At 36.1% G+C, this 25,779-nt stretch overlaps 1 protein-coding gene across 1 annotated transcript; it reads right to left on the bottom strand.

The window, feature by feature from the left end:
- Positions 1–1,871: 1,871 nt before the first annotated feature.
- PGR (progesterone receptor) lies at positions 1,872–23,810 on the bottom strand (the record flags this gene model as incomplete). Its single annotated transcript, XM_010164940.1, has 6 exons — positions 1,872–3,135; positions 5,509–5,666; positions 10,654–10,784; positions 14,445–14,589; positions 15,969–16,271; positions 23,694–23,810. Coding segments are annotated over 6 exons (1,010 nt in total), but the record flags the coding sequence as incomplete, so codon positions are not given.
- Between the last annotated feature and the right edge of the window lie 1,969 nt (positions 23,811–25,779).

Below are 25,779 nucleotides of genomic sequence, written 5' to 3'. Positions count from 1 at the left end.
GTACAACAGGTCTCATACCTTTCAAATGTAATCAGGCACATTGCAAATGTCAGGAAAAAAAGGCCACCTGCTGAAACCTCTCATTTCTAGAATGAAAAATGCAACGTAAGAAGATGCAGCATTGTTATGCCTTGTTCAGCATACCGAGAAGCATTACAAGGTATTTTATTTAGTCCTATTTGTAAAGCTCAGATCAAAAAAACCCCTTAATCTTTAAACAAATATTAATGCAGAGAAATACACACAACTAAAAAGCCTCATACTCTCTGAAACACTCAAAGAAAAAAATAGTTTGCTGATGGCCCTCTGGACAGTGCCAGAGTGTTGAAAAGTCACAGTGTATGAGATTTCTATAGGGAAGGAAGCAATCTTGTGTTTTGATCATCTTCATGGTGTCTGTGTAATCTGGAGCAAATTATGATATCAAAATGGAGACTAAAGGCAATTTTATAAACTGGGCTCAAAGATGGAAGCTCTTAAACTAAAACAGCCTTTTCCAACTTCAGTCAATCAAGTAATGAACACAGGTTCATAGAGCAGTCACATTTAGCCAAACTTGTTCTGTCTTCTGTAGTGCATTTATCATGACCTTGAAGTTCTGGGAAGTTCTTCTGTGAGTTAGAGAACTTTAAGCAATACAATTTTAAAATGTTTTTAGCTTTTGTCATCTATTCCCAAAAGACATCCGTTCTTCATTTTGATTCTACCTTTGAGACAAATGTAGAGCATTTCAGACTAATCTGCCGTGTTTATGGGACATGGTGACACGGCAGCCACATGGAACAAATTTTAGGGACTGAGTAAAAGGAAGATGTAGGCTCATCTGGGGCATTCCTAAGGCAACCGTACTGCCTGCTTCATTTTCCAATTTCAGAATCAGGGTGTTAAGGAATAGTTTTATTGTGGGAAGTTTCTGTTAACAGTTTAATCTAAACAGTAACATAGACAGTCTGTTTACTCTATGATAAATCATGTGGCAATGCTTAAATTCCCAAAGAATGCATAAAAAAGTTGTTCTTACACAAAAGTGGAATGGTTGAAATGGACTTTTTTACTAAACTCCACAATTACTGAATGCAAATATGAAGAAAAATAAAGAAAACAAAAATTCATTATGTAGAAATAAAGAATTCTGTTATTTATTAAAACATGATTGCTTTAAGGATCACAGTTAAAAGTCAGACTGTATTGAATATGAAAGAAATTGCTTGTTTCTGGGCAGTTAGAAATGATGAACCTGCTCAACTAACACAAAAGTCTGCTTATACCATTTTATCCAGGGCTGCATCTTTGCACCAACACTAGCAGGTTTTGTACTACTATGTGGGAATATCAAAACCATTTTTATCCGCAGTCGTAATGTAGCTTCTGCTTGATTGGCCTTAGGAAATTACAAATAATAACGATAGCTTTAGATTTATGTTTAGTTGTTAGTCGTCCACATTTTTTTCAAGAATAAGGACATAATTTTTCTGAACAAGTAACATCATTTATACTTCTCATGAGGGGCACTCTGATTTAATCAGGGATAGTGAACATGTCCAGTGAGCCTTTGTTTATGTGACAAGGATACAGACCCAGGTACACACTCTCAGCAGTGCGCTGTCACAGGACGGATGAATCCAACACGTAATGGAAACGAGCAAAAGTGTATGGCCAGCAAGTACCCAAGTAAGACTCCCCATCTTCTACATTGTTAGAGAATTTGAGTATCATTTTTAGTGAAGGGCAAAACTCATTATATTTTAATACATTTTCTTGGGCTTTATCCATTTCTCTATTGCTTGAATATATCAACAATTTACTGCCTTAAATGCATGAGTTGCTTCACATCCATATCAAAGAAAGAAACACCACCACATTAAATTTTTCAGTCTTCTTGAATGTATAAAGCTAATTTAGTCCAATTCCTCTTTTACAGTTACCCCCGTTTTAATGGCATGCCTTTAAAATATAAAATATGTAGCTCCACTAAATAGTAGTGAAATGAGCCTGATGTGTACCAAAATGTTTTAGTCATATTTTCCATTTCTTTTTGCATTTAATCTTCCTAGAATTTTATGTTAATGGCTGTTTATGAATTCAGCATTGGAATTCAAAACATTAAGATTATTGAGAGTTGTAGTCAGTGAAAACATTTCTATTTAAAGCTTCTGAAATACAGAATTTTAAAGTTGATGAATTTAAGATAAGTGATTTAGCTTTAATAAGTGCCGAACTTTTAAGGAAAATAACACAAACCAAAGCTGAGTGGGTCTGCATACATATTATTTCTGGTATAATACACTGAATTTTCCTAAGCTTCCCCATTTTTGAAGGAGAGCTGCACTGAATGGTGCAGAAAACAGTACGCTGAACTCAAGAGTTTCAATGCAGAATGAGCACAGACAAGAATATGATGTATATTTTGTGGCTAGCACTTTGGTTACTCATGAAGGTGTTGCAGTGGCATCTACTTAATTCTGGACAGCTGACTTTGAAAGGGTATTTCTGTGCAGCAGATCAGTTAATAAAAAGTGAAATATCCATGAAAAAATGTGGGCAATATTTATTTTAATCCCTCCAGAATCTTGTGTTACACGTAGGCCCACATGTACCCATGCGCACAATGTAATAAAGTAAAAAGTTTACACCATGTCATATCAGAAATTTAAAAGCATGTAATATGTAAGAAAAATGTATAAGATAACTGTTCTTAGAAATATGAAAACTCTACTCATTGTCATTCTTATGCATATCGAAAAAGCAACCTATCTGAGTTTACAAAACATCTCTTAGGACTGTTGTGATTTTTGCAGTTAAGGAATCAGGAACTCACAATATGTACATCAAGCTTAAACGGCTTGTGTATGTTACAAATATAAAGCAGTAGGCAGGGTATGACAAATGTACTGAAGTCCTGACATTGCAAAATCTTCACCAGAATAAACAAACGAAAAATGACCCAGAAATCATCTCTATGATAAGAGAAAAGACATTTCACTTTTTGTGAAAGAGAAGAGGTTTCACCATCCCTGCCAGAATCTTGGGTAGCTGGGCAGCAATCACCTCTGACATCATCTCGGGGAATTCAACACTCAGAGCACGGGACTGGAGAAATGTGTTCAGACAGAAGAGATGGAGCTGTTTCACTAGCTGGATTTAATAAAATACAAACATGATAAATCAGGATAATAGTAATGCAGCCAGATAAACATGCTGTCAATCACCTCATACATCGATCAGCTGACATCATTATATACCTTTCTCTGTCATTCTTTGAATCAATAATGTAGGTACTTGTCATTCCCTATTAAAATATCCTCCCATGCCAAGAAGTCACAAATATAGCTAAATGGTACGTCACATAAAAACAGTACCTCAGTAATAAGTGTTATCATCCTCACTCAGGACATGCACCACGAACAATGGCAATTACTAAACAACTATTCAAGCTTTCATTTTATCCTCACGTTCAACACGTCTCCATGCCTTGTTCCCTATACGCTGTTCAAACACTGCTCTGAGGGACAGCAGTCACCATTTCCTTGTCAGCTTTTCTGTGGTTCTGACGATGATCATGTCTGGATATGCTGCAAACATTAAAATTCAGAGGCCCTTGTCTCTTAAAAGCAGTTGCTCAATATGTGTGACTATTTAACCTCTTCTGTCTTCTCTGAGAAGTTCAAATTTTATAGAAATTTTCCTTTAAGATCTGGGACCTTTATGTTGTCAAATATATTGTCATATTGTTGTCATACTATTTCTGCAACCCTGGGCTTTGACAACACACAGTCTCTCCAGTGTGATTAGCTTTTCCCTGTATCTCCCATCACTTTATCAGCCTGAGATAAAGTAGGGACCTGACCTAAGATACTCCACAGACCAAACACTGCCCTAACCATCATTTTGCTGGGTATTCTGCAGCAAGCCTCACTCACCCGCTTCCACTGAGCCTATTTTACTTTGTTTAAGTATTTGAAATGATGAGATTGACTGTACAGCCCAGTACTCAAAGAGTTTTCCTCTGGATACTGTGACTCTCAGATTGCGAATTGTTACTACAGGTAAGGCAGGAAGACCTTTTATCCCAAGCAAGACAGATTCAAACAGATTCCTTGAGCACAGGGATATCGTGAGCAGTATACTGCCCAGGACTTGTTTCTGCAAGTAAAAGGTGACTGACTGATCTCCAGGGAAGGGTTTAGCACTGACAATCTGCAGTCTGACTACCGAAGTTATGCTCCATATCCTGCCTTCAGAATTTTCTGTTTTCTGCCTTCACCTGTAAGGATGCTTTTTGTACTTGTCTCACTGTCTTTTTGCTGGTATCTGAGACAAGGTAATTGCTAAATGGTGAGTGTGATTTCTGTGGATAAGCTGATGGAGAGGTTTGTGCACTGGATCAAAAGATTCCAGACCACTTGGTGAACGTCATAATTAGCAATATTGCTACCTCTCTTAACTCCCATAAATGTGTTCTTCAAAGGTTTTTTTTTTCCTCCCATCAGGAGAAATTAGTGACAATGCATTTTTTTAATTAATTTATTCCCAAACAATTAAAATAAAATGCAGATTTGCCAAGTGCCAAATACAAACATGCAAAGACCTCATCTTTTCCTGAAGTCCCTGCAAGCTCCTCACAACCAGCACTGAACATAAAAACGTCCTTCCTCAGCTACCTCAGTGCCCCTTCCTAAACCCATCAGGTATGGCCCTGTACCTCTGCTTTTTGCCTCTCTTGCAAAGAGACAAAAGCCATCACAAAACAATATTCACATGGGCAAAGTTTTACACAAAATGTCATTCCTCAGTTTTAATGGATGTTAAGCCAATAGGATACATGCTGGATTCTCAGAGATGTGCAAAGAATTCAGCTGCATCTTGTAAGACACTTATGAATCTCTATATATCACCACTAGAGTTCTCAAAGATTACTCAGTTCCCAAATACAGTCAGATACTGAAAAAACGGCATAGAATATACACTTAAAAGTAGTTGAATTAAGGTTGCAAAACCCATCTTGGTTGTCTTTCTCTAATTCTTAGTAGCTTGACTATGCAACTTGAATTGCCTGGTTTTTACTTCATTTACATATTTTCATGAACAAGCATACAAATGCACATACACACACCACCCCCTTCCAAAAACCCTAACTCTAGTAGTTACATTACAGATGAAATGAAATGAAATGAAATGAAATGAAATGAAATGAAATGAAATGAAATGAAATGAAATGAAATGAAATGAAATGAAATGAAATGAAATGAAATGAAATGAAATGGCAGCATTCCAATGCATGTTTCTCAAATACTTAAATCTTGTGTACCATGTACCATATATACAGTATATATTGATGCTGAATATATAGCTACCTATGCACACAAATATACACACTAAAGGGAAAATGTTGGGGTTTTTCTTTTTATTGTTTAGAAATGTTGACTAGCTACTTTCCATAAAATTACTTTTAAGAAATAAAAGTTCCTTCTTCCATAAAAAGCAAAATACATTAACAAATAAACTTACATCATGCATGGAATCCATCAGCTTTGTAAGTTGATAGAAACGTTGTGAATTGGCCACAACACCTTTCTGGCGCAAACCAATCGCCTTCACCAGTTCTCTGATGTAACTCGTTCTCATCTCATCAAATTGGCTTTGACTTCTTAGACCTTCCAAAGGAACTAAAAAGAAAGTAACATTTGTGTTACAATTTATTCTGAAGGCAATGAGAGAAATTTAAAGTACAGAAACAATTTATAGTATTTGACACTGTGCAGCAGAATTCATTACTATACACCAGGTGCTTCTTCCAGTTTGTTACTTCAGAAACACGGATACAATTAGTAACAGCAACAATCAGCCCATTCTGCTAATTGTAGAAGTCTAGAAATAGCCTTAAGCTTCAGCTACACCTGTCTACTGAAAAGAAGACGGCCAAAAGAGCCACTCGTATCCTTGAGGAAAGATGTTATGGACTGGCTCATATTTACACTGCTGAGTGTCAGCCATCTTCATGGCACATTTACCTTAGAGAGATCTAGCTGGACTGCTTCCAAATCGAGTCATGGAATGAACTAACAACTCTTACGTAGCATAGACAGTAAAGCATCCAGGGCTCAGGCTTCGTATTTGGACCTCTTCCACTTAACAGAATAGATGCACTATCAGAGCCTTAAATGTGAACAGCTTTTTAGAGAAATTAGCAAGGAGGAGCAAATGATTGAACTCACTCTTCACATAATGGTCAGCCTCGAGGACCAAAATGAGGACATGGAGAGAACACTGAGAAATGGAACCTGTTAGCGACTATTAGTGACAAGACCCTATTTGATCACTGATGGTAAGTGTTGGTAGAATTGTAAGGCAACAGGCATCAGCTCTGGACTCTACTGTCCTTGCTGTGGCAGAGTGTAACGCACAAGTCTTACAATTTATGTTGTCAAAGGCAAGTAAGAAATTAAAAACTTGGAAAAAATGAAACTTTGAAAAAAAACTTCCCAACTGGCAATCAAATCTAAATCCTTGTGCCACTATAAGAAACACACATTAAAACATGGTCTTGTTTCAAAGATAATGTTTTTCAAAAAGCTGTTAAATTTTCCCCTTTTCCTTTCTCCCTTGCCAATGACATGGCACACTGCAATGTCACATCTAACATGTTGAATTCTGGCAGCAAGCATGAGGGCAAGGATTCACCTCAACAAACTTTAGACATTTTACAGTACAGGCATCTCAACCTGGGCTAGTTACCACAGCTTGCAGTAGTTTTAGTGGGAAAAATCAGGCAAGTCTTGGGCACAAGGCACGTTCACTGTTTTAGAAGCAGCTTTATAAACAGATGAATTATGCTGTAGAGATGCTTATTCTTCTCCAGAGATTCTAAAAGAATTTAATGGGGACTAGCTCACATAGTTAAATAAACTGCATGCTAGCTATCCAAGTATGTAGTGTATCTTCAATCTGCTATCAGATCAGGACTAGTATCAGGCAACAGATTCCCGTTGCATCTCAAAAAAAATAAAGATGAAGTTTGGTTCATAATGATATTGACTTGTTCAACACTGTAACTGCCTAACTTCCAGGAGATTTGTCACCTTCTAGAATTAAAACATAAATATATGTGCATGCTGACTGTCTACAATGCACTGTATTGTTAGCAACCTAAGAATGGAATTCTTAAAACCAAAGCCACCTAAAAAGCAGATACCTAAAAAGCTGCACAGGGGTCTGAAAGAGAATGAGGTTGCAAACCCTGCACTGAGAGAAGCACTGCCCTCCATTTAGAAATCACAAACCCCATTCTAAAGTAGGTTGCCTAAGTCTGGTTCCTCAGAAGAAGGTTAAGGGGAACACTTCAGGCGAAGAGATTAACATTAGTGTCCCTCACCTGCAGCCCAGAGAGAGATAACAAAGAAAGTTGAAATCTCTACTCTACTTGAGTTAAGCAGAAGTCTCTTATTTCATAGGAGACTACAGAAGAGAGGAAATGATCAAGGACATCTCTTGCTCTGTGTCTCCTCAGACAAGTGAATGTCTGGGGGAAGGAGGGAGACACACATACTGAAAATGGCAATGACAAGTGTCTAAGCACTGAGATGGCTATGGAAGTCAGGGGCTGACTCCTAACTAAAACAGAATTAAAACAAAAATAAAAATAGACAATAGAAATTGTGACTGCTTCCACAGAAATTACATCTACAACACCATCTCTAATAACAGCCCAGCTTTTAGGGATGCCATCTTAGATTTCTTTTGGGAGCTGATGGAGATGAAATGCTGCACGAGGTAACTCAGTATGGCCTCTCAAGTCCAGACAGACAAAGGAGGTATCTGAAAGTGTGCCTGTCACATCTGAGTCAAGGGCCTGACTGGAAGAGTTCTGTTTTGTGGAGAATGCAATGTGCTTAGGAGTAATACTCACAGTGGGGAAAAGTTATGTCCTGGAAAAAGAATAATATTCAAAGTCTGGATGGTTCTGGGTATGTCTGACAGCAGAATTAGTGACACCTATGAAATATTTTCCACATAAAGTGGCATTCTGATGGAATTTAGGGTTAGGTGGATGCTTTCATTGACTTATGTCTCTAAACCAGCAGTTCAGTCCTTGTGTTTCCCTTGTGAATCAAGTTAAAAAGATCTCTTTCAGCAATGCATGGCCTGCTTCCAAGAATTCTGCAAAAGCACAGTCACATTCCTGGCTAATCACAAAAAGTTCCACTAAGCTATTTATTTGAGTGAAGAATTACAATGTATTACAAGCACAAATGCAATTTAAACACAGGTAGCTCAAATGCTCCTTCCCCTTGAACATACGTAAAGAACGCGGATGCTTTTATTCAGTGGGAAGAATCCAGCCAAAATGTTATGCAACAAGATTTAGCAATTACTCTACATCAAAAGGCTGGAAAGTGTTAGAGCTAGAACTGAACTTGCTATATGCATATTTCTCTCTTTTTTGGCATAGTTCTACTAAATCATAGTCTTTCTCAACGATTCAAAGTATTAGTTCCTAGATGTACGTGGCCTCTACAAGATGGAGCCCTGTTTAGAACTTTTGGGGGACTACTACAACATGGCATATTGCATATAGTAAATAAGGACCTGTTAAATGGAAACAATTGCAGAAAATAAAAATGTTAGTCTACTTTTTGCAAAGACCAATCCAGCTTTCAAGACAGCTTTAGAACTGTCACAAGTATAATATAAAGAAAATGTCTAAGCCACAGCAAACTCAATGGAAAAACTGTAAAAATTAGGCTAAGGTTTCCATTCAGAATTAGAAATGTATTCAGACTGACATTTAGTTATGTTGAATACAAATTACTGTTTCTTTGAAATTATATAAGAAGTAAAAAGCAGTTAATCTAAATAATAAATCAAACACAAGACAGAATGAGAGACTAAAAGTTCAGACTTGATTTACTGTTAGTATATGAAAGCTTGAAATGGCCATACTTTCACATTTTAAGAGGCTTAAGATGAAAATAATGACTAAAATAAAAGTAGTCTTAAAAAACACTTCATAGCAACAACAAGGTTATATGGTTTTTTGAAAACAGTTTTGTGGAATTATATTTATACAGTACCAAACGTCTACTAAATGTCTCAGCAACAACGGCTAGGTGTGTTCCTTTTCCCAAAGATCTGACAAATTGTTTTTTCCTATAAGACAATAAGTGCAGGAGAAAACAAAAAGCAAAACTTATCAGCACAGGTAGAAATACTTTTCTTTTTTTAACTAACTTCTTGCATATATACCAACATATAATCTTAAAAATGAGTTTCAGAGGGCAGGTAAAAAATGGTAGCTTGATGAATGCTGTTGAACTGATGTACTTGGGAGGGATTGGACTATTGCAATGTTTTTTTGAATTTGATTTGAACTTTATGGGACAGAAATGGGAAGCTGGAATATCACAAATGTATCTAAATTTCACTGAAATTTAAAACTTCCCTCTAAGGTTCAGGCAGACAAGGGAGTTCATTTTGTGATTAAAACAAGGTGGAAAACATTTAAAATAGGAATACATTCAAATTCCAACAAAGCAACTGGAGTTATATCAGAGAGGGTTTTCTGTGCACGTTATTTTTATTGCTTTAGCAGAGTGTATGGTATTTTGCTATTATTTAAGTAATTTTTGCGTTCATATGAGCTAAATTTAATCTTTATTGCTTATGCTCTGCTGAGACCAAGGTTTTTTTAAGCATGAGTTTATGTAAATACCAGCCAAGTACAGCTTAAGAAGGAATAGATTGTAGTTCCTTATCTTTTACTGAAACTTTGTACAACCAACAAGGAGGTTATGCAGGATTTGCACATCTCTCCTCTGACTCCGTAAGTGTGTAGAGAACTGAACTTCAGCATTCTTCCAATTATATTTCACTGAGGTGCTTATTTTCGTTTCTAATAGCACCTGTACCATTTTGAAACTTTCTATCTGTGCATTCAGAACTAACAATTATGGCTTCAGCAGATGTACATTTTGGTATTTTAGAAAAGATTTTGAACACAACTTCATCAACTACCACATTTCCCATTTGAAGTGGAATGCAGCTGCATGCTGGATTCATTAAAAGTGACCACAGATTTTGTTATAGAGAAACAAACCAAAGAAAAACATTTCCATTTGTTTATATGTGTGCTAAAGTTGACCTCTCCATAACTATAAAAAGTTGAATAAATGTTAGTATTGCTTGCCATGTCCAGCTCCCTAGTTCTTTTGAGTAAGCATGCTTTAAGTTCTTGGCAAAGATAAATCCTTCAGTCCTGACAATTTATTAAATATTTTAATTATATTTCTAATGCTTGTTAGTTTGTTTGTGTTTATTTGTTTGTTTTTTTAATCTGTGTAGGATCATTTAAGCCCAAGAGCTTCCAGGCAGAAAAACTGCACACTTGATTTGAAAATGTGCAATGCAGTATAGATATATATCAAAAGGGATCCAATACTTCCCTGGTGCCTTTATACAGAATAAAACCAACAATGAATCACAAATTATTTGTTCCTTATAAACACTAGAAAAAATATTTTTAGGTCTTGGAATACTAACATTCCTCCTAAAGAAGTTTCCATTTGTTAAGCCAGACAGCTTAGCAATTGTCAAGTTAAACAACATGGTTCAGAACTTTTTACTAGTGATATGTCAGAAAGAAATAAAAGAACCTACTTGTGTTGAGAAGTAACAGTGCTTTCATACATAGGAACTCTTCTTGGCTAACTTGAAGTCTGACAAATTCCTGTGGGAGCTGCCACATGGATAGACACAGGGAATAGAACGATGATTCTTTCATCCTCTGTCTTACACCCAGAAAAGGTAAAAAAAAATAAACAACATGAAAATAAAGAAAAGGAATGGCTCCAGTATTAATTGATTGAAGGAAGTGCCTTGTTAGCAGTTTAGTTACCACATTACAGAAATTAAAGACAGAGGTTATACACATAAACAATCTTCTGACATTTTTGTACCTATACTAGTTTTTAAATTGTAATGAATGTGATGTTATTTTGGACGTTTAGCCTGTTACTGCTGCCCAGAAAAAAAAACCTCAGAGACTATCAAAGCTGAATACTAAACACCAGAAAGTTTTTATTAACTAAAAACACTCTAATAATTAATGTGAAGTACTTTCTTTTCTTTTAGAGGTTGATAGACTTTTACATTCTCTGAAAAGACTTCAAAGCATAACATTGAATATAAACCTGAAAGTTTATAGAAAACTTGTTCTTAGGTTTTGCAAAAATGTCCGCATCAAAATACTTTGTCGCAAGTCTAACACTGTACTGCTAACAGCAGTGATACTATTTTGTAGCATTTTATATCATTTAAAAAGCAGTTTAAAATATTAAATGGAAATATATACAAAAAGCTTTGAAGTAAACTTAGATATTAATGCAGCCTTATCTCATCTCCTGCAGAAGTAAATTGGACAAATCACACAAGGAAATACATAAAACTGTTATTTTTTTGCATCACTTCAGTCTTACTTTTCTCTTTGAGATTTTGGTATACTGAGTATATTTTATTGTACATATTTAATGGGAAGGCAGTTTTCAACTGACATTACTGCAACAATAGCATGCCAAAGTTTGTAAACTAAATTGAATTTCATTGTAAACTAAACTAAACTGAGGATCCAGCAACATGGGCTAATTTTACAAAGCTACAACCTGATCCAGGTGAACTAGGTACAAAACAACAAGATGAAATTTTGCCTGTTCCCCTTATGAAGTTCAGATGAGTGTTCCAACCTGACTGCAGATAGCACCATCAACAGCAAAAAACAGAAGATATTTTCCATGAATAAAAGACTTCTTTCAGTGCACTGAGATTTTTTCTTCTATTATTTAAAGTGTTATTGTTATCTTAAATGAAAATTATTTCAGCTTTGTTCAACATCTGATATCTCTCACCAGCTCTTAAATTACTTAAATACAGAAATTTAATATATTAGATCAGACTGGCTGCTTCTATAGCTACTTTAAACCTCCCTTCCTATTCCTTTCTGGTAGTTTCTATACCTAAGTGGTATCTATGAAGAGTGACAGCAGCTTTCAGGGTATACGTAAATGTTGTTCTTAGTCATGTTTTCAGACATTGCAAAGTATAAGGAAAAGTAAATCCTTGTAATCTTTTAATACTAGCTCATAAAATCATTGTCAAATTAACACTTCTGGCTTTATTGATCTGAAATTGATGCTACCAACAAGTCATTCCAAAGGTGCACTACAACTCAGTTCACTACATAACAGAGTGGCTGTGAATCAATCTTTGGCTTGTGGTTGCACGGTCATTTTGGAACAACCAAAGTGTGCGTTGCCCCCATTCAAGGAATTTCTGATCTCTCCACCCCTAGGTGTGCCCTCCTGCTGTTCTGGCATCTGTGCCTGCATGTCCATGTGGTGAGTCAGATCAGGGATAACTTCCATCTGTCAGTTAAAGGCTTCTTTTGGGGTATTTCTCAAGCATATCATTTGGAGAACAAGTCTTATGATGAGCGGCTGAGGGAACTGGGGTTGTTTAGTCTAGAGAAGAGGAGGCTGAGGGGAGGCCATATCACTGTCTACAACTACCTGAAAGGAGGTTGTAGTGAGGTGGATGTGTGTCTTTTCTCCCAGGTAACTAGTGATAGAACAAGAGGAAACTGCCTCAGGTTGCACCAGGGGAGGTACCGATTGGATGTCAGGAAAAATCAGGCACTGGAATGGCCTACCTCGGGAAGTGGTTGAGTCATCATCCCTGGAGGTGTTTAAAAGACAGGTAGATGAGGTGCTCAGAGATATGGTTTAGCAGTGGACAGGTACGCTTGGACATGACAATCTCAAAGGTCTTTTCCAACCAAACGATTCTATGATTCTGTGATTTCCTTATCTGTTTGACAGTGCAGACAGATAATGTTTGATCCAGCTTAAGTGAAATCAGGGGTGTGTATGACCAGGGCATGGAGGCAGGTGGAGCTGACTTTTTCGACTGTGTTCAGTACTTACCTTTGCTTAAAGTGATCATGAAAGTAAAATTTTAGACATCATTGTACACAAGGAAGTTGCTGACATTCTACTGATCTAAAAGCTAACTTATTTCCCAATAAATAGTTGCAGCTATGACTTAGTGTGCCAGTTACTTTTAATGTCTAAGTCTTTATTTATAATGTTTCTAATATGACCCTGATGAGATGTTCTACAACCAAGAAAAGGGTATGTTGTCAGTTCACCTCTTTCTCAATGTAGATCATCTTGAGCTACAAACAAGCTGTCTCTAAGGGATTATAATCAGGGTGCATAAATCTCAACGTTGTTCTTGAAGAAAGTCTTCTTCACAAGGTGGTAGCAGTGGTCCACATACAGGGTAATACCCCAAGACATGATATTACTGCCTAAAGCCATCTCACTCGTGTGTTTCTTCTGAATGTAACCATGAAATAGTTCACAGACTATGCTGGGACAGAACAGAGTCAGAAGTTCTCTCAATCTCATCGCCTTAAAGTATTTCAATTTCTACAGCACAATTAATACACACAGGAGAGGAAAGAACTCATTACTCTATAACCTCACAGTGACTTACGGTCATCTGGAGCTACAGGGCCATTTCCACTGCATATTTCTATACATAACTTCACTGGCAGGAGTCTGCCTGTCTATAGATTTTAAATGCAGGTGCCTAGACCTTCTGCAAATCAACCTCTTAATCCTTAAAAGGTATGACATACAAGAAAACCTGTTTAACTTTAATGTCACTTCACAGTCCTTCTTTTAGGATTTTGAGAAAAAAAAAAACTAAGAAAAATGTATTAAGGAAAAATAAATAGGGAGATCGAATTATGTTTTACTGGTTCTGTATCTAAAACTACAGCTTTGATAATATTAAGTTGCAGAGCTGAAAAACTGACAAAGACTGAAATGAAAATCATCTGAATTCAACAGCAAAATCTAAGCAAACAGCCCCAATTCCAACCAGAAAATAGCAGCCTCACATATTTTATCCTTCATATTAAAATTCCTTCTTGCTAAATTATTACAATTTTCTAACAGTAAATGCACTTTAGAAAAGCAGAGTTTTATCAGAAAGTGCCAAAACTGAGTATCTTAGACTATATACAAACTATTTACAAAAACCACCCAAACAACAACAGAAGAAAATCCTACTTAGTTCTATTTATTAAAAATTAACTCATGTCTTATTCAGATGAATTCAAGTAAATCTTCTGACAGCATCATTTTTTAAAATTATTTTTCTTTTAGGTAATTACAATATTTGAACTCCTTTGTCAACAGACTATTTAGGATTCCCACAAAACCCCCAAAGTTACTGAACTTTAATATAATCAGAGGACTTTCCTCTGCTGTTAATTCTGAAACAGACCAAGTAATGAATGAAATCTCGGCTTCAATGAAGTCACATTCTCATTGACAAACATAAGTTAAAAATGTCATTCATATTATGCAACAGCAGAGTCTACTTACTCATTTAGAATCAGATCTGGTGCAAAATACAACATCTGACCACTGACATGTTTGTATGATCTCCATCCCATTGCAAAAACCATTAGACTCATCCAGGAATACTGGATGAGGGTTATCTGATCATCAATATGTAAATTCCGAAATCCTGGAAATGAAATTAAAAGTTAAAATACTTTATAATTCTAATTTAGATGACAGTTGAGGAGGTGTTCTGAGATTACAACTTTGAGCTATAAAACTGAGAACACCTAGAAGGACAAGTGCTTTTGGGAATGTAGTTCTCAGAAGTTTGTGAACTTTGTATAATCACTAGCTATCTCACTTTGATAGTTAATATCTTTTGTTTTGATCCAGCATTTTGAAATTATCAAACCAAAATTAACTTTAGCAGCCAGAAGTGACTATTTCAGGGAACAGGAATGCATCTCATTTTCCTTTGGTAAAAATACAACAGTTTGTAACGTGCTCACTGTAATCAACTCTTATTTAATATAGATAGCTTGGACTTTAGTGTTCTTAACAAGAGATACAGCTGTAATACAATAAACATCCACATATTAATATCTTTCTTGGGTTTAACTAAAGAGAAATCAGTTGTGTTTGCCTTTGAGAACTTTCGCTCTTTGATAACTTTAAAGATTGCTATGAAGTATCTGAGTCAATCTAACAGCTTCCTGCCACTGAAAGCAGTGTCCTGTTCTTCATTACCTGGTCCTGTTACCTCCTTCAAGCAAGCTCTGGCATTCATGCCACCCCTCAGTGAACTGGTTCAGCTCATGAAGCCATCAGAAAACTACAGAGGGTAAAAAAAAAAGGTTTGTTTTCTTCTCACTTAATGAGATGAATCACTTCAACCAAGAGGTCTGACAAGTGCAAACTGCAATGGGGAAGATTGCAGTGATAGAGACCACCCTTTCCTGCAGCACTGAATTGTCAAATTGAGCTCACATGAAACTGTATTCCCAGGCCTTCTGGTCAATAAACTGATTTTCATACATCTTGGGATCAGGCCCCTATGACCACACAGTGCATGTACATACATATTACATTTTTTTTGGAACTCAGTCTTGGATCTTCTCATTACCAGTCTATTTTTGAGCTGCATAGTCTTAACTCGTACTATTTATTACATTTTTTCTCTGTTGCTTTAAAAAAATCATTTTAATAAAAATAAGAATAAAGAATATGCAGAAATGTTAACATTTTTTTCATACAAAAAGAATGAGTAACGGACTAGGAGGGGTTAGGGTGGAAAGGCTGCTGTGACAATCACATACAGGATCTCTCTGGGTATCTGTTGTTTTCTGGAGTGAGTCTAAATGTTTAGATGCATTCCTTTAAAGACTGCCCTCCTTTTAAAATGTATTTGATTGGTGCATATATTATCTGATGAAGTAGGAGGAGAACAATTTTATAATTTGTTAAGGATTAATTAACAGGCAGACAGTAATATTCTCTTTTGACTATTCATCCTATGACATATATGCTTAACTAGAATTCACTACATATAAGAAGTGATATTACCTGGTAGCAATTTAGACCACTTGACTACACAAAGAAGTTGCCTCTCACAAAGATGATTTAGACTAGTCAGCAAGGAACTTGGCGTTTCGGGTTTTGTATTGTCATAACCAGCATAGACAACTTCTGGCTCAATGCCTCGTAGAACACTTATCATTGGGGGAACAAACTGTATTTCTTGATTTGGAGAAAAGGACAGCCTTTGGGTTAGAGATTGGCTTTCATCTTGAAGGGTTGCTGGCTGCTGGAGTGCGACATCTAATGTTCTCACAACCTTAATTTTGTTAAACTTTTTAAATTTTCGACCTGAAAAAGAAAATTTTTAATCTGTTAAAAAAAAAATTAACCAGAAACATTATCAGTTTCCAGTAGTGGAATATTACACTTTTAATTTATACAAGGAAATTAGAACTGTCTTCTGAAAAAGTTTTCTGGTTTTGACTATTTATATAATTAAGAAAAAACAATGGAAAATTCTTATGAGTTTCTCCTTCCATAACCTCCTCCCTTCACTAAGAGATGAATGGCATCCACTCATTAAAATTATTGCCATGAATTCTAGGTTACAGTAACCTCATGAAGTGTTTTCTGGTTCAGTTCCCACTGTTCTATCATATGCTGACGGCTGAGCCAGCTGGCTCTAGAATCCAGTTTCTATTCAATTTTAATTAAGCATACTGTTTCTTTTTTTCTCCCTAATATCCAGAAATAAAAATATAGCAATTAATTACTACACACAGAAATTCCTTTCCTCCCATTCCATAAAGGCATTTAAGTCTTGTGGCTAAATACAAAGTTGATGATTTGAAGTGTAATATTTTCCTCCTGTTTACCAGAAAGAAAATGGAATTCAGGAAATGAGTGAAAATACTGTAAAACCACATGTCAACACTTACAAAACTCTTCACTTTCTAGAGAATAATTTTTCTTTCTTAGTATTTTCAATCTTAATTCAATACTGCAGGGGTTTGAAGAACACTAACAACAACAACAACAAAAAGTTTAACTGCCTTCCCAAAATAAGGACAGATACTACACCTGGTATAGCTATGCAATCATACAGAGCTCTAGGTAGCAACTCTTCACATTTCTTCCATGGAAACAATCTAGAGGTGCACCATACAGATACAGAAAATCAAACCTTCAGAGGCTGAAAGACAATAACCCTCAGTAACATCTTACCATATTACACATTTCAATAAAAAGGAAAATCCATGTAGAGGTGGCTGCATGGAACACATGAACTATAAATAGATCCTCAAAGGCGATGAAAACCCTGTTGGATCAATAAATTCTCCAGTTGTGCCAAACAAGTTTTGCTAAGTGAAAAAAGGGTGTCACGACAAATAAAAAATACTATAAAGATTCTGGTAGTTATAGTCTGATTTAGATGTCAGTGGGACAGCAAGAGAGATGCAGTGTGACTGCAAACAAAGGGTAATTCATTCATCCAACAAAGGAAAATAAAAAGTTTACAGGTTTCAACCTTAAAGAAAACAATCAGGAGAAGGTTCTGCTCCAAAAAAATGCAGAAACCACATAAATATTTTCACTTGTTGAAGTGTTGCATGCTTTAACAATAATGGAAAAAGAGATGCACCAAATTTCACTGCATGAAAAGAAAAAATATGCCTATCAAATTGCTGAACCACTGACAAACTGCATTATAAAATGGCAATATGCAAAAACCACTCCATAAGTACAGGAGGTGAAAGGTAACAGAAGCGTAACACTGTGCATCTATTTGGATGAATTAAAAGCCAGTTTATAACATGCATATCAAACTGTCTTTTGAAAAACTGTACTTTTGTTTACAAGTGAAAGATCAGACAAGGGAACTTATCACATTGTAAAGGAAGGAGACAAAGACTTCTCCATCTCTTACTGCCTTCTTTTTATTTTAGCTAAAAGTAGTGCCGTGCTGTCAAAATGCAACTGGTGCAGCAAAGAGACCCCAGGACACTGAGGCAGGAAAACACACCTAAACTTCAGCACATGCTCCAAATCCTTTCTCAGCTGTTAATAGTCAGACTCATCTATTATTTTCCTCCTTGGAAAGTCCTGTCTTCCAAACTACAGACTAAAACAGAAAGGTTCAACAAAAATGGCTATTGGAATGCCTATTCCGCTGTCTTCAAGTGCTCCTTTATCATAGAAGATAGTAAATTTTATGGAAATCCAGTGTCTCCATTTTGGAAGACCTAATATATACACTTCAGAGAATTAAAATGACCATTTCAAAACATTCATTAGTACATAGGCAGTACAACTTCAAGCAAGATTAGCACATCAAAGATGGAAGATTTTTTATGTTATTTCCAAATATTTTATACAGAACAAATTCTATTACTTACATTAATTATTTTTGTTGTACACTGGCGTAACTGGAGGCAGAATCAATTATCTTGTTTGTGAACCAGACAGAATTTAGCAAATGAACACAAACTAAAGAGCCAAAATCTGTTGGGTTTTTTTTAAATTGTGTAATCCTGTCATAAATATGCATGTTTATGCATTTCATATACAAAAAAATAAGATGTAAACAAATGTGCAAAACTTCAATTTAAATTAAAAAGGTAGTTAAAATCCAAAGGGAGTATACTCAACAAAATTTCAAGAAACACACTTTATGGATAGTATAAATATGAGTGATGAGCTCTTCAGAAACACTCATCATCTAATGATGTTAGATTCAGGAGTCATACGCCCATTAACTTAACCGTGAGTTTAATTAGCTTAGTAACAAGTGCCTCAACAATCTTATGCTCGTTTTATCATTTGTGGTAAGAATACAAATATTTCTGATTAGTGACTCCTTGGTAAAGAACGAGACACAAACTTAGACTTTACGTTACAGCTGAAGCAAAAAAACCCTAGAGACCTAGGGCCAATTTCTACCACAACAAAGCTAAACATAGTCCTAAACATGCTGGGAATTTCCCACTAACTATTGTTTAGGCATGAAGGAAAACAGAAGGAACAATGCATTTGATAGTTCACAAATAATGAGTTCAGGTATTTTCTGAACTAATGGCTTCAGATACTTTTACAGTTCAGAGAACAAGTAAAGAAAGAAACCGAAGTGCCTATCCCATGGAAATGTTAGTAGTTAATAAGTACCCACGTTTCCAAGTGATTAAATGTATCAGAATTAATGTCAACCTCACTTGCAGAATTGCTTATTTGTTTATTTCTAATTATGTTGCTTAACAGCCACCAGTAAAGCAACTCCACTTGCTTCCTTTCTACTGGAGAGGTGACTATTAATAACTCACAGAAAACTTTCCCATCTACCACAAAGAGACTCTGTCAAATTAATGCAAACTCTTAAGGGCATATGGAAAACAACAGAGATGTGACAATAGCTTAGTTTTTCAATTGCTGCTTACAAAAATATCCAGATAATTTCCTGCTGTAAGACAAACGTCTCCACTTAGTCCTATAATGTGCAAAAAATACTAATCCGCTCTGGCAACTATTCATCTTAATATGAAAACCTGGGTGTGCATATTCAGACAGCACTTCTTTTCTTTGTAACACTGTCATTAATTATTTTTAAGACAGTCAGCCACTCAGGCAGTTTCTTAGTACTTACAGTTCCCTCACCCTTGATTACTATAAAAAGCATGTGTGTAGTGGTTTTGTACATCTACCTAGAAAACATATATAATTTTAAAAAATAAAATCTACTTAATCTCATAATCAAATATATTATGATTTTCTCCTTAACACTTAACTCTGTATTTTAATATTCTTTTAACCAGGGATACAGAACCATACTGACAGTCAGACACTACTGACAGTACACATCTCATATTAAAATGTCTGGGTTTCTAGTAAAAGTCTAACATCTCACTATCTTTCTCCATAACCTGTAATCAGGTGAAAAATGTCAATGATTTATTATTCTTGACAGAACACTATGGCTCTGACTTTAAGGTCACTATGCTCTTATGCTTTGTGTAGGAGAACAAGCTGTGTGCACCTTAGGAGGTTGTATACAAAATAAAGGAACAAAGCAGCAAAGCAGAAGTAATACATCTTGATTTTAATAAACTCTTTGATGCTACCTCGGAAAATATTACCTGGAAAATTAATTCACATTTGTCTCCATGTAATCATTGCAATGTGGACTGAAAGCTGACAGAAACAATGAAGAAAGCAGTAATTCAGCAACACAGCAGAACAAGGAATCAGTGACAGTCAGCCTGGAAAAATTAGATTCACTGATAGGAAATAAAAAAGCTGGGTACTTGATTATCCCAGGACACGGCTACCTGCTATCCTATTAGGTAGAAGATTAGAAAGGGGATAGATTAACATGTTCAGTTATGGGATTATAAGACTCAAAGACAATTAACACTCCCACAGAGAATCGTAACTAAAGAATTATGAAATACATGCTTTCATTGATACTTTCTTTATAAATATTAAGAAAGAGTACATATAGTGAAATCAGTTACTAAAGCCATTTGTTGCTATCCTACAATTTACTTAAAACTGACTAAAATTTATTTTAACACAATTCAGGTTCATTTAATTGCTTTGAAATTAAGGTCAGAAAATGGAACTGTTAGCAATGTAATATAATATTATTTTCTATGTACATGGTTGCCACTCAGTAACATTCAGTGGAAAATAAGTGTACATCTCCCAGCAGTAAGTTTAATTTAATTACTATAATAAGAATCTTTAGAATCTTATAGTTAACACCTGTAAAATCTTAAGTCTTTCTCACCTTGATTAAGCAATTTTTAGCAACTGAAGGCTAATATTAAGAAACTAAGTAGCAGGAGTAAAAGAACAAAAGCCTCCCTATGTAAGTCCTGAATGGCAGAAACCAGAAAATGCACAAAAAAAATTAAAATAGGCTGCAATCATAGGAAAATATTCACAATTCTGATTCATTAAAAACATTCAAGGATGTATCTAAGTATACAATTTGTTCCACTAATTAGAAATTTGCTTAAGGACACTTAGGTCCTGGGGAAAATTATCTAAACTCAGTAGTATCCTCTATGAATCACACTGTGTTATCAGCACGGCAAGTCATGGGTAGGAAATATTGCTCATGTGATACAATAAAGGAAGTATAAGAAATGGCAGAAGAGCAAAATTAATAAAGAAGACAGTAATAGTAGAAAGCATTATGGTTAAACAGTCTACCTTGAGTCTTTTTGTTGTTTTGAATTTTAAATCCTCATTTACAAATACTTTCACTTGTTTCCCTCTTTTTTTCCCCTACATTTGTTTTTTCTTCCTCTTTCAGTATTAAGCTCTCCATTTCAATCTGCATAGAATAATTTGCTTCCTAATCCCCCCAGAACTGCTGACATCACTAAGAGCACCTGAAATACTACACTCAACCTGATGCAGCTAACTGAAAATTAGAGAAGCCACAGTCCTGGCTCCATTTGATATTTCCTTTTTCCCACTACCTCAAACATTTTCTCCTTCTTCCTATTTGCTGACAGATCACTTCTTTCCAGAAGATGGAGTAGGTGGGGATATCAGGGCAGAGATCTGATGAGATCCCATGCCCCTGTGAAACCTAGAGGAACTAGACTGGAACAGACTCCTCAAAAAACAGAAGACAGCTTTGATTAGGTATGTTTAGAAAAGGCCTAAACAACACAGCAAACTTGCTAGCTCTAAATACAAAGAAACTATTCACACTTGCTTCATACTGGCTGAGAAAAAAGGCTGATTCAGACAGATAGAAGAAGCTTTTACTCTCTTAATACATGATGAACTAAGAGTGATACATGATGAACTAATATGAGAACTAAGAGTCAGAGCACCTTTACCCTCAGGTTTTGGTTTCAAGTACAAGGACATAACATCCTCTTATGAGGACACATTAATGAGGATATACTGTCTCTTAAGTATTGCTAGAAAAAGCGTACGACTTTTTCCATTCCAACTTTACAAGTTGTCCCAAACTTAACAACACAGACATTGTACCTGCCACCTCCTCCCTTCCCAAGTCTCCAATCTCACCACACATTTTGCACAGCCACTCTGGATCCCTGCCTCCTTGGCTTTCTCCCCTTCCAAACCTTCATCTGTCATCTGGGCAAAAAATCTTTCAGGTCTAGGGTGAAAAGTCTCTCTAATGCACTCCTACCCCAGCTCTAAAACACCACTTCGGCCTGAGAGGGATCCAAAGGACATGTTCTCTTCCTTTTGTCCCTCTTCTCCCAGTCCAGTACCACCCAACATGCTTGTCAGCTCAATTTTTTTTTTTACTGAGAGGTGGCATTGACTGACCAAGATGCAGGAAAAAGGGAGAGACAGTAACACCAATTAGACTGCTGACTCTCATTACTCCATCTCCAGTGCTGCGGGATGAGAGGGACGCAGATTGGAGAAGATGACTCAAAGGAGAGGAAGTGCTGAAGGTCTAGGAAGGTTCAAAGGTACAACACAGAACACAGTCCATACGGCAGCATCTCCTCTCCCTCCTCTCATTCTGCTGGCTGTTCCCTGCTGCAGCACTGTTGGTAACGGAGGATGAAGTACTGAGAGCCAGCAACAGCTCCTCAGTGGTTGGGAACTACTTATTTATATCACTGATAGAAGTATGAAATGTAAGAATGACACAACGGCCACGTGTGCAGAATATTCCAACGCCATACAAAATTACAGGAGCTGAAAGCATACAGCTGTGCAAGTGTCAGTCTGAAAACTACATACATGTTTTAACATGAACAAACACAGATTAGCGAGATAATGAAATTACGCACAGTACATAATGCCAGTTCTTCCTTCAGGGATTAAAAACATTACATACTGTTCCCAGAGAGAGAGAGACAGAGAGAGATGTTTGATGTGCTGAAATAAATTATATTAGAAATAAATCAGGTTTTTGTCCTTCTTTTTATTTTTAATTCCCTTTGAGAACATATCCTTTCTATCATCTTTATATAGCCATTTTCTTATAGTCTTAGCCATGTACTTTCCAGTTTTGTGCTGACCCAAAACTTTTATAGCTAAACCTCTGCATTTCTTTTTTTCCTATTAATGAAAAATATGAAAAAATACAGGAAAAATATGCATCATTCCTGCATCTAAGCACAGCAAAACTTGCCATGTCACTACCTGATCCTACATCATTTTCTTCCTGTAGGTTTTCAAAGACATAGTGCTCAATTTTGGTTAATGCTACATAATAAAAAAGCAAATCTGTTATACTAAGAACTAATACAAAGATGGGAACGTGCAACATCGAGTATGCAAAGTCTGTAGTGTTGGTGTAACCACTGCCTGGCCCTCTTCGGTGGAACAGAAGGATATAATTTTGATGACATTCTCAAAGTAATGATAGAGAGCACAATAGAAAAGAGAAGGGGATAGTACTGATGAGAGTGATTTTAGTGTCACTCTCAATTTGCTTCTTTATTTTTTATCTAAATCAGATTTTTTGATGCAAAATTATTAACAAATACATACCAAAGACACAATTCCTGCCCTTGCAAGAATATCAGTATAAGGGTACACAGTAGGAGAGAGAGATAACTAAAGAAAGCTATTTTTGTTTCAGGGTTTTCAGACTCATTAAAGAAAAATTATACGGAATTTTAAAACGTAAGGTAATTCTTCCAAAAGTAACATTTTAATATGGTTCTTTCCTTTGCAGTATCAAAGCAACGTTGTTTAAACTCGACAGATTGAAGGTAGTGTTCTTGACTGCCTATTTTCCTGAATCAGATTTGAAAAGCAGCTCACCTCCCAGCACCATACCAGCTTGACAGCACTTCCTCAAGCGACATGCTGGACAGTTCTTCCTACGAATTTTATCAACTATGCAGTCATTTCTTCCAGCACATAAATAGTTGTGCTGCCCTGCAGACAAGAGAAAAGAAGGATTAATACTATGACTTCTAACATGATAAAAGTATTGCTGTGTATAAATGTTCCAAAAATAACAGAAGATTAAAAAAAATATACTTGAACCAGTAAAGGACTCCTTCATTTTATGCTAATTTTCAAATAATCATGTGTTACTATTTAAAAATAATAATTTATTTGGCCTGTTTAAGAATGAAACTCTCAACCTATAAAATTCCAAAATAATTAGCAGACAGTATGAACTGCCTAAGTTATTGTACTATCAATATTTCTTAAGGAAAGAAAGCAAGAGGACAGACTGATCCATTTCTTTCTAACTTATTCTTCCTGATTTTAAAGAACTTGAGTAAATTTTGCTTGGACTGATGCGGAGTTCCTGACAGAAAACTGAATTAAGAAGTTGAGACAGTGCAAAAAAGAGGCCTTTAAGCACATAAATTACCTTTGCAAAGCAGTCTTGCACTAGACCTGCTGAAATACCAGCTGAACAGATGGAGCCAACCCAAGCCATTTGTCCTTACAAATAGAAGAAAGCTGTAGCTTTTTAGAATCATACAATGGTTAGGATTGGAAGGGACCTAAATATCATCTAGTTCCAATCCCCCTGCCATCAGCAGGGACACCTTCCACTAGACCAGGTTGCTCAAAGCCTCATCCAGCCTGGCTTCAAACCCTTCCAGGGAGGGGGCAGCCACAACTTCTCTGGGCAACCTGTTCCAGTGTCTGACCACCCTCACAGTGAAGAACTTCTTCCTAATATCTAATCTAAACCTCCTCTCTTTCAGCTTAAACCCATTTCCCCTTGTTTTGTCATTAATCGCCCTTCTGACAAGTCCCTCCCCAGCTTTCTTGTAGCCCCTTCAGGTACTGGAAGGCCGCTATAAGATCTCCCCGGAGCCTTCTCTTCTCCAGGCTGAACAGCCCCAACTCTCTCAGCCTGTCCTCATAGGAGAGGTGCTCCAGCCCTCGGATCATCCTGGTGGCCCTTCTCTGGACTTGTTCTAACTGGTCCATGTCTTTCTTATGTTGGGGGCTCCAGAACTGGACGCAGTGGTTTAGGTTAGCTCTTAGTTTATTGTTTAATTCTGAAGGACTCAGTTAGGAAAAGCCTGTCATTACTATGCTAAAATGGATTCTTTTTAATGAAATTAGTTTCCAGCAGAGCAAAAGATTAAATTCAGTTGATATCCTGACATTCTTTTGAACACAGAATTCAATTATACTTCCAAATTTCAGTTGAAGAGAATAAAAAAGTACACTTTTATGCCTTAGTACAATACTGGTAATTTTTATGATTGATTTTAATTTTGAATAAGTAAACAAAGCTAATTATGTACGTAAGTAAGAAGAAAACAAAGCTAATTTTCACATATTCTTTCAAATTAAGTCCAGGTTTGTCCTCTAAGGTTTAACTTTAAAATCCTGCCTGTTTGTGCACATCACCTTCTGTTCATTTCTGTATTTTCAATTCCTTACCAGTATCTAGCATGAAAGCATGACAACAAAAAGAAGTATTTATTTTGAGAGCAACAAAATTGATCAAAAATTATGGACAAACTACAGAAATACCAATATCATGGATACTTCCGTCATGGAATATTGTGGATGCAGATTTCCAAATATAACAGACATCAATACCAAACTTTTTAAATTTTCACTAATTTCTAGATCAGAATTATTTTGCATTAGCCATCTGATGTCACCAGTAGCAAACAAATCTGAGATGATTATTCTACTCAGATATTCAGCTTTCTTTATAGCTCTATTCTGTCCTTTCTCTGCACATGGTAAATTGAGCAACTGTCCACTAATAACTTTTCTCCACAGAAGAAAGACAAACTGAAAATCAATTCTCAGATGAAAACGCAGGAGAAAGAACATTCTATTCTAACAAAAGAAAAAAGCTTGGGCTAAACAAGTTGAAACAATGTATTTGTTCCTGTGCTAACATTTTTTTAGATAA

The sequence above is a fragment of the Antrostomus carolinensis genome, unplaced genomic scaffold (assembly GCF_000700745.2).
Source record: "Antrostomus carolinensis isolate BGI_N321 unplaced genomic scaffold, ASM70074v2 scaffold13643, whole genome shotgun sequence".
Classification (NCBI taxonomy): Eukaryota; Metazoa; Chordata; class Aves; order Caprimulgiformes; family Caprimulgidae; genus Antrostomus; species Antrostomus carolinensis.
The sequence above is the reverse complement of the archived record's forward strand: the minus strand, read 5'-3'. Positions and strand labels throughout refer to the sequence as shown.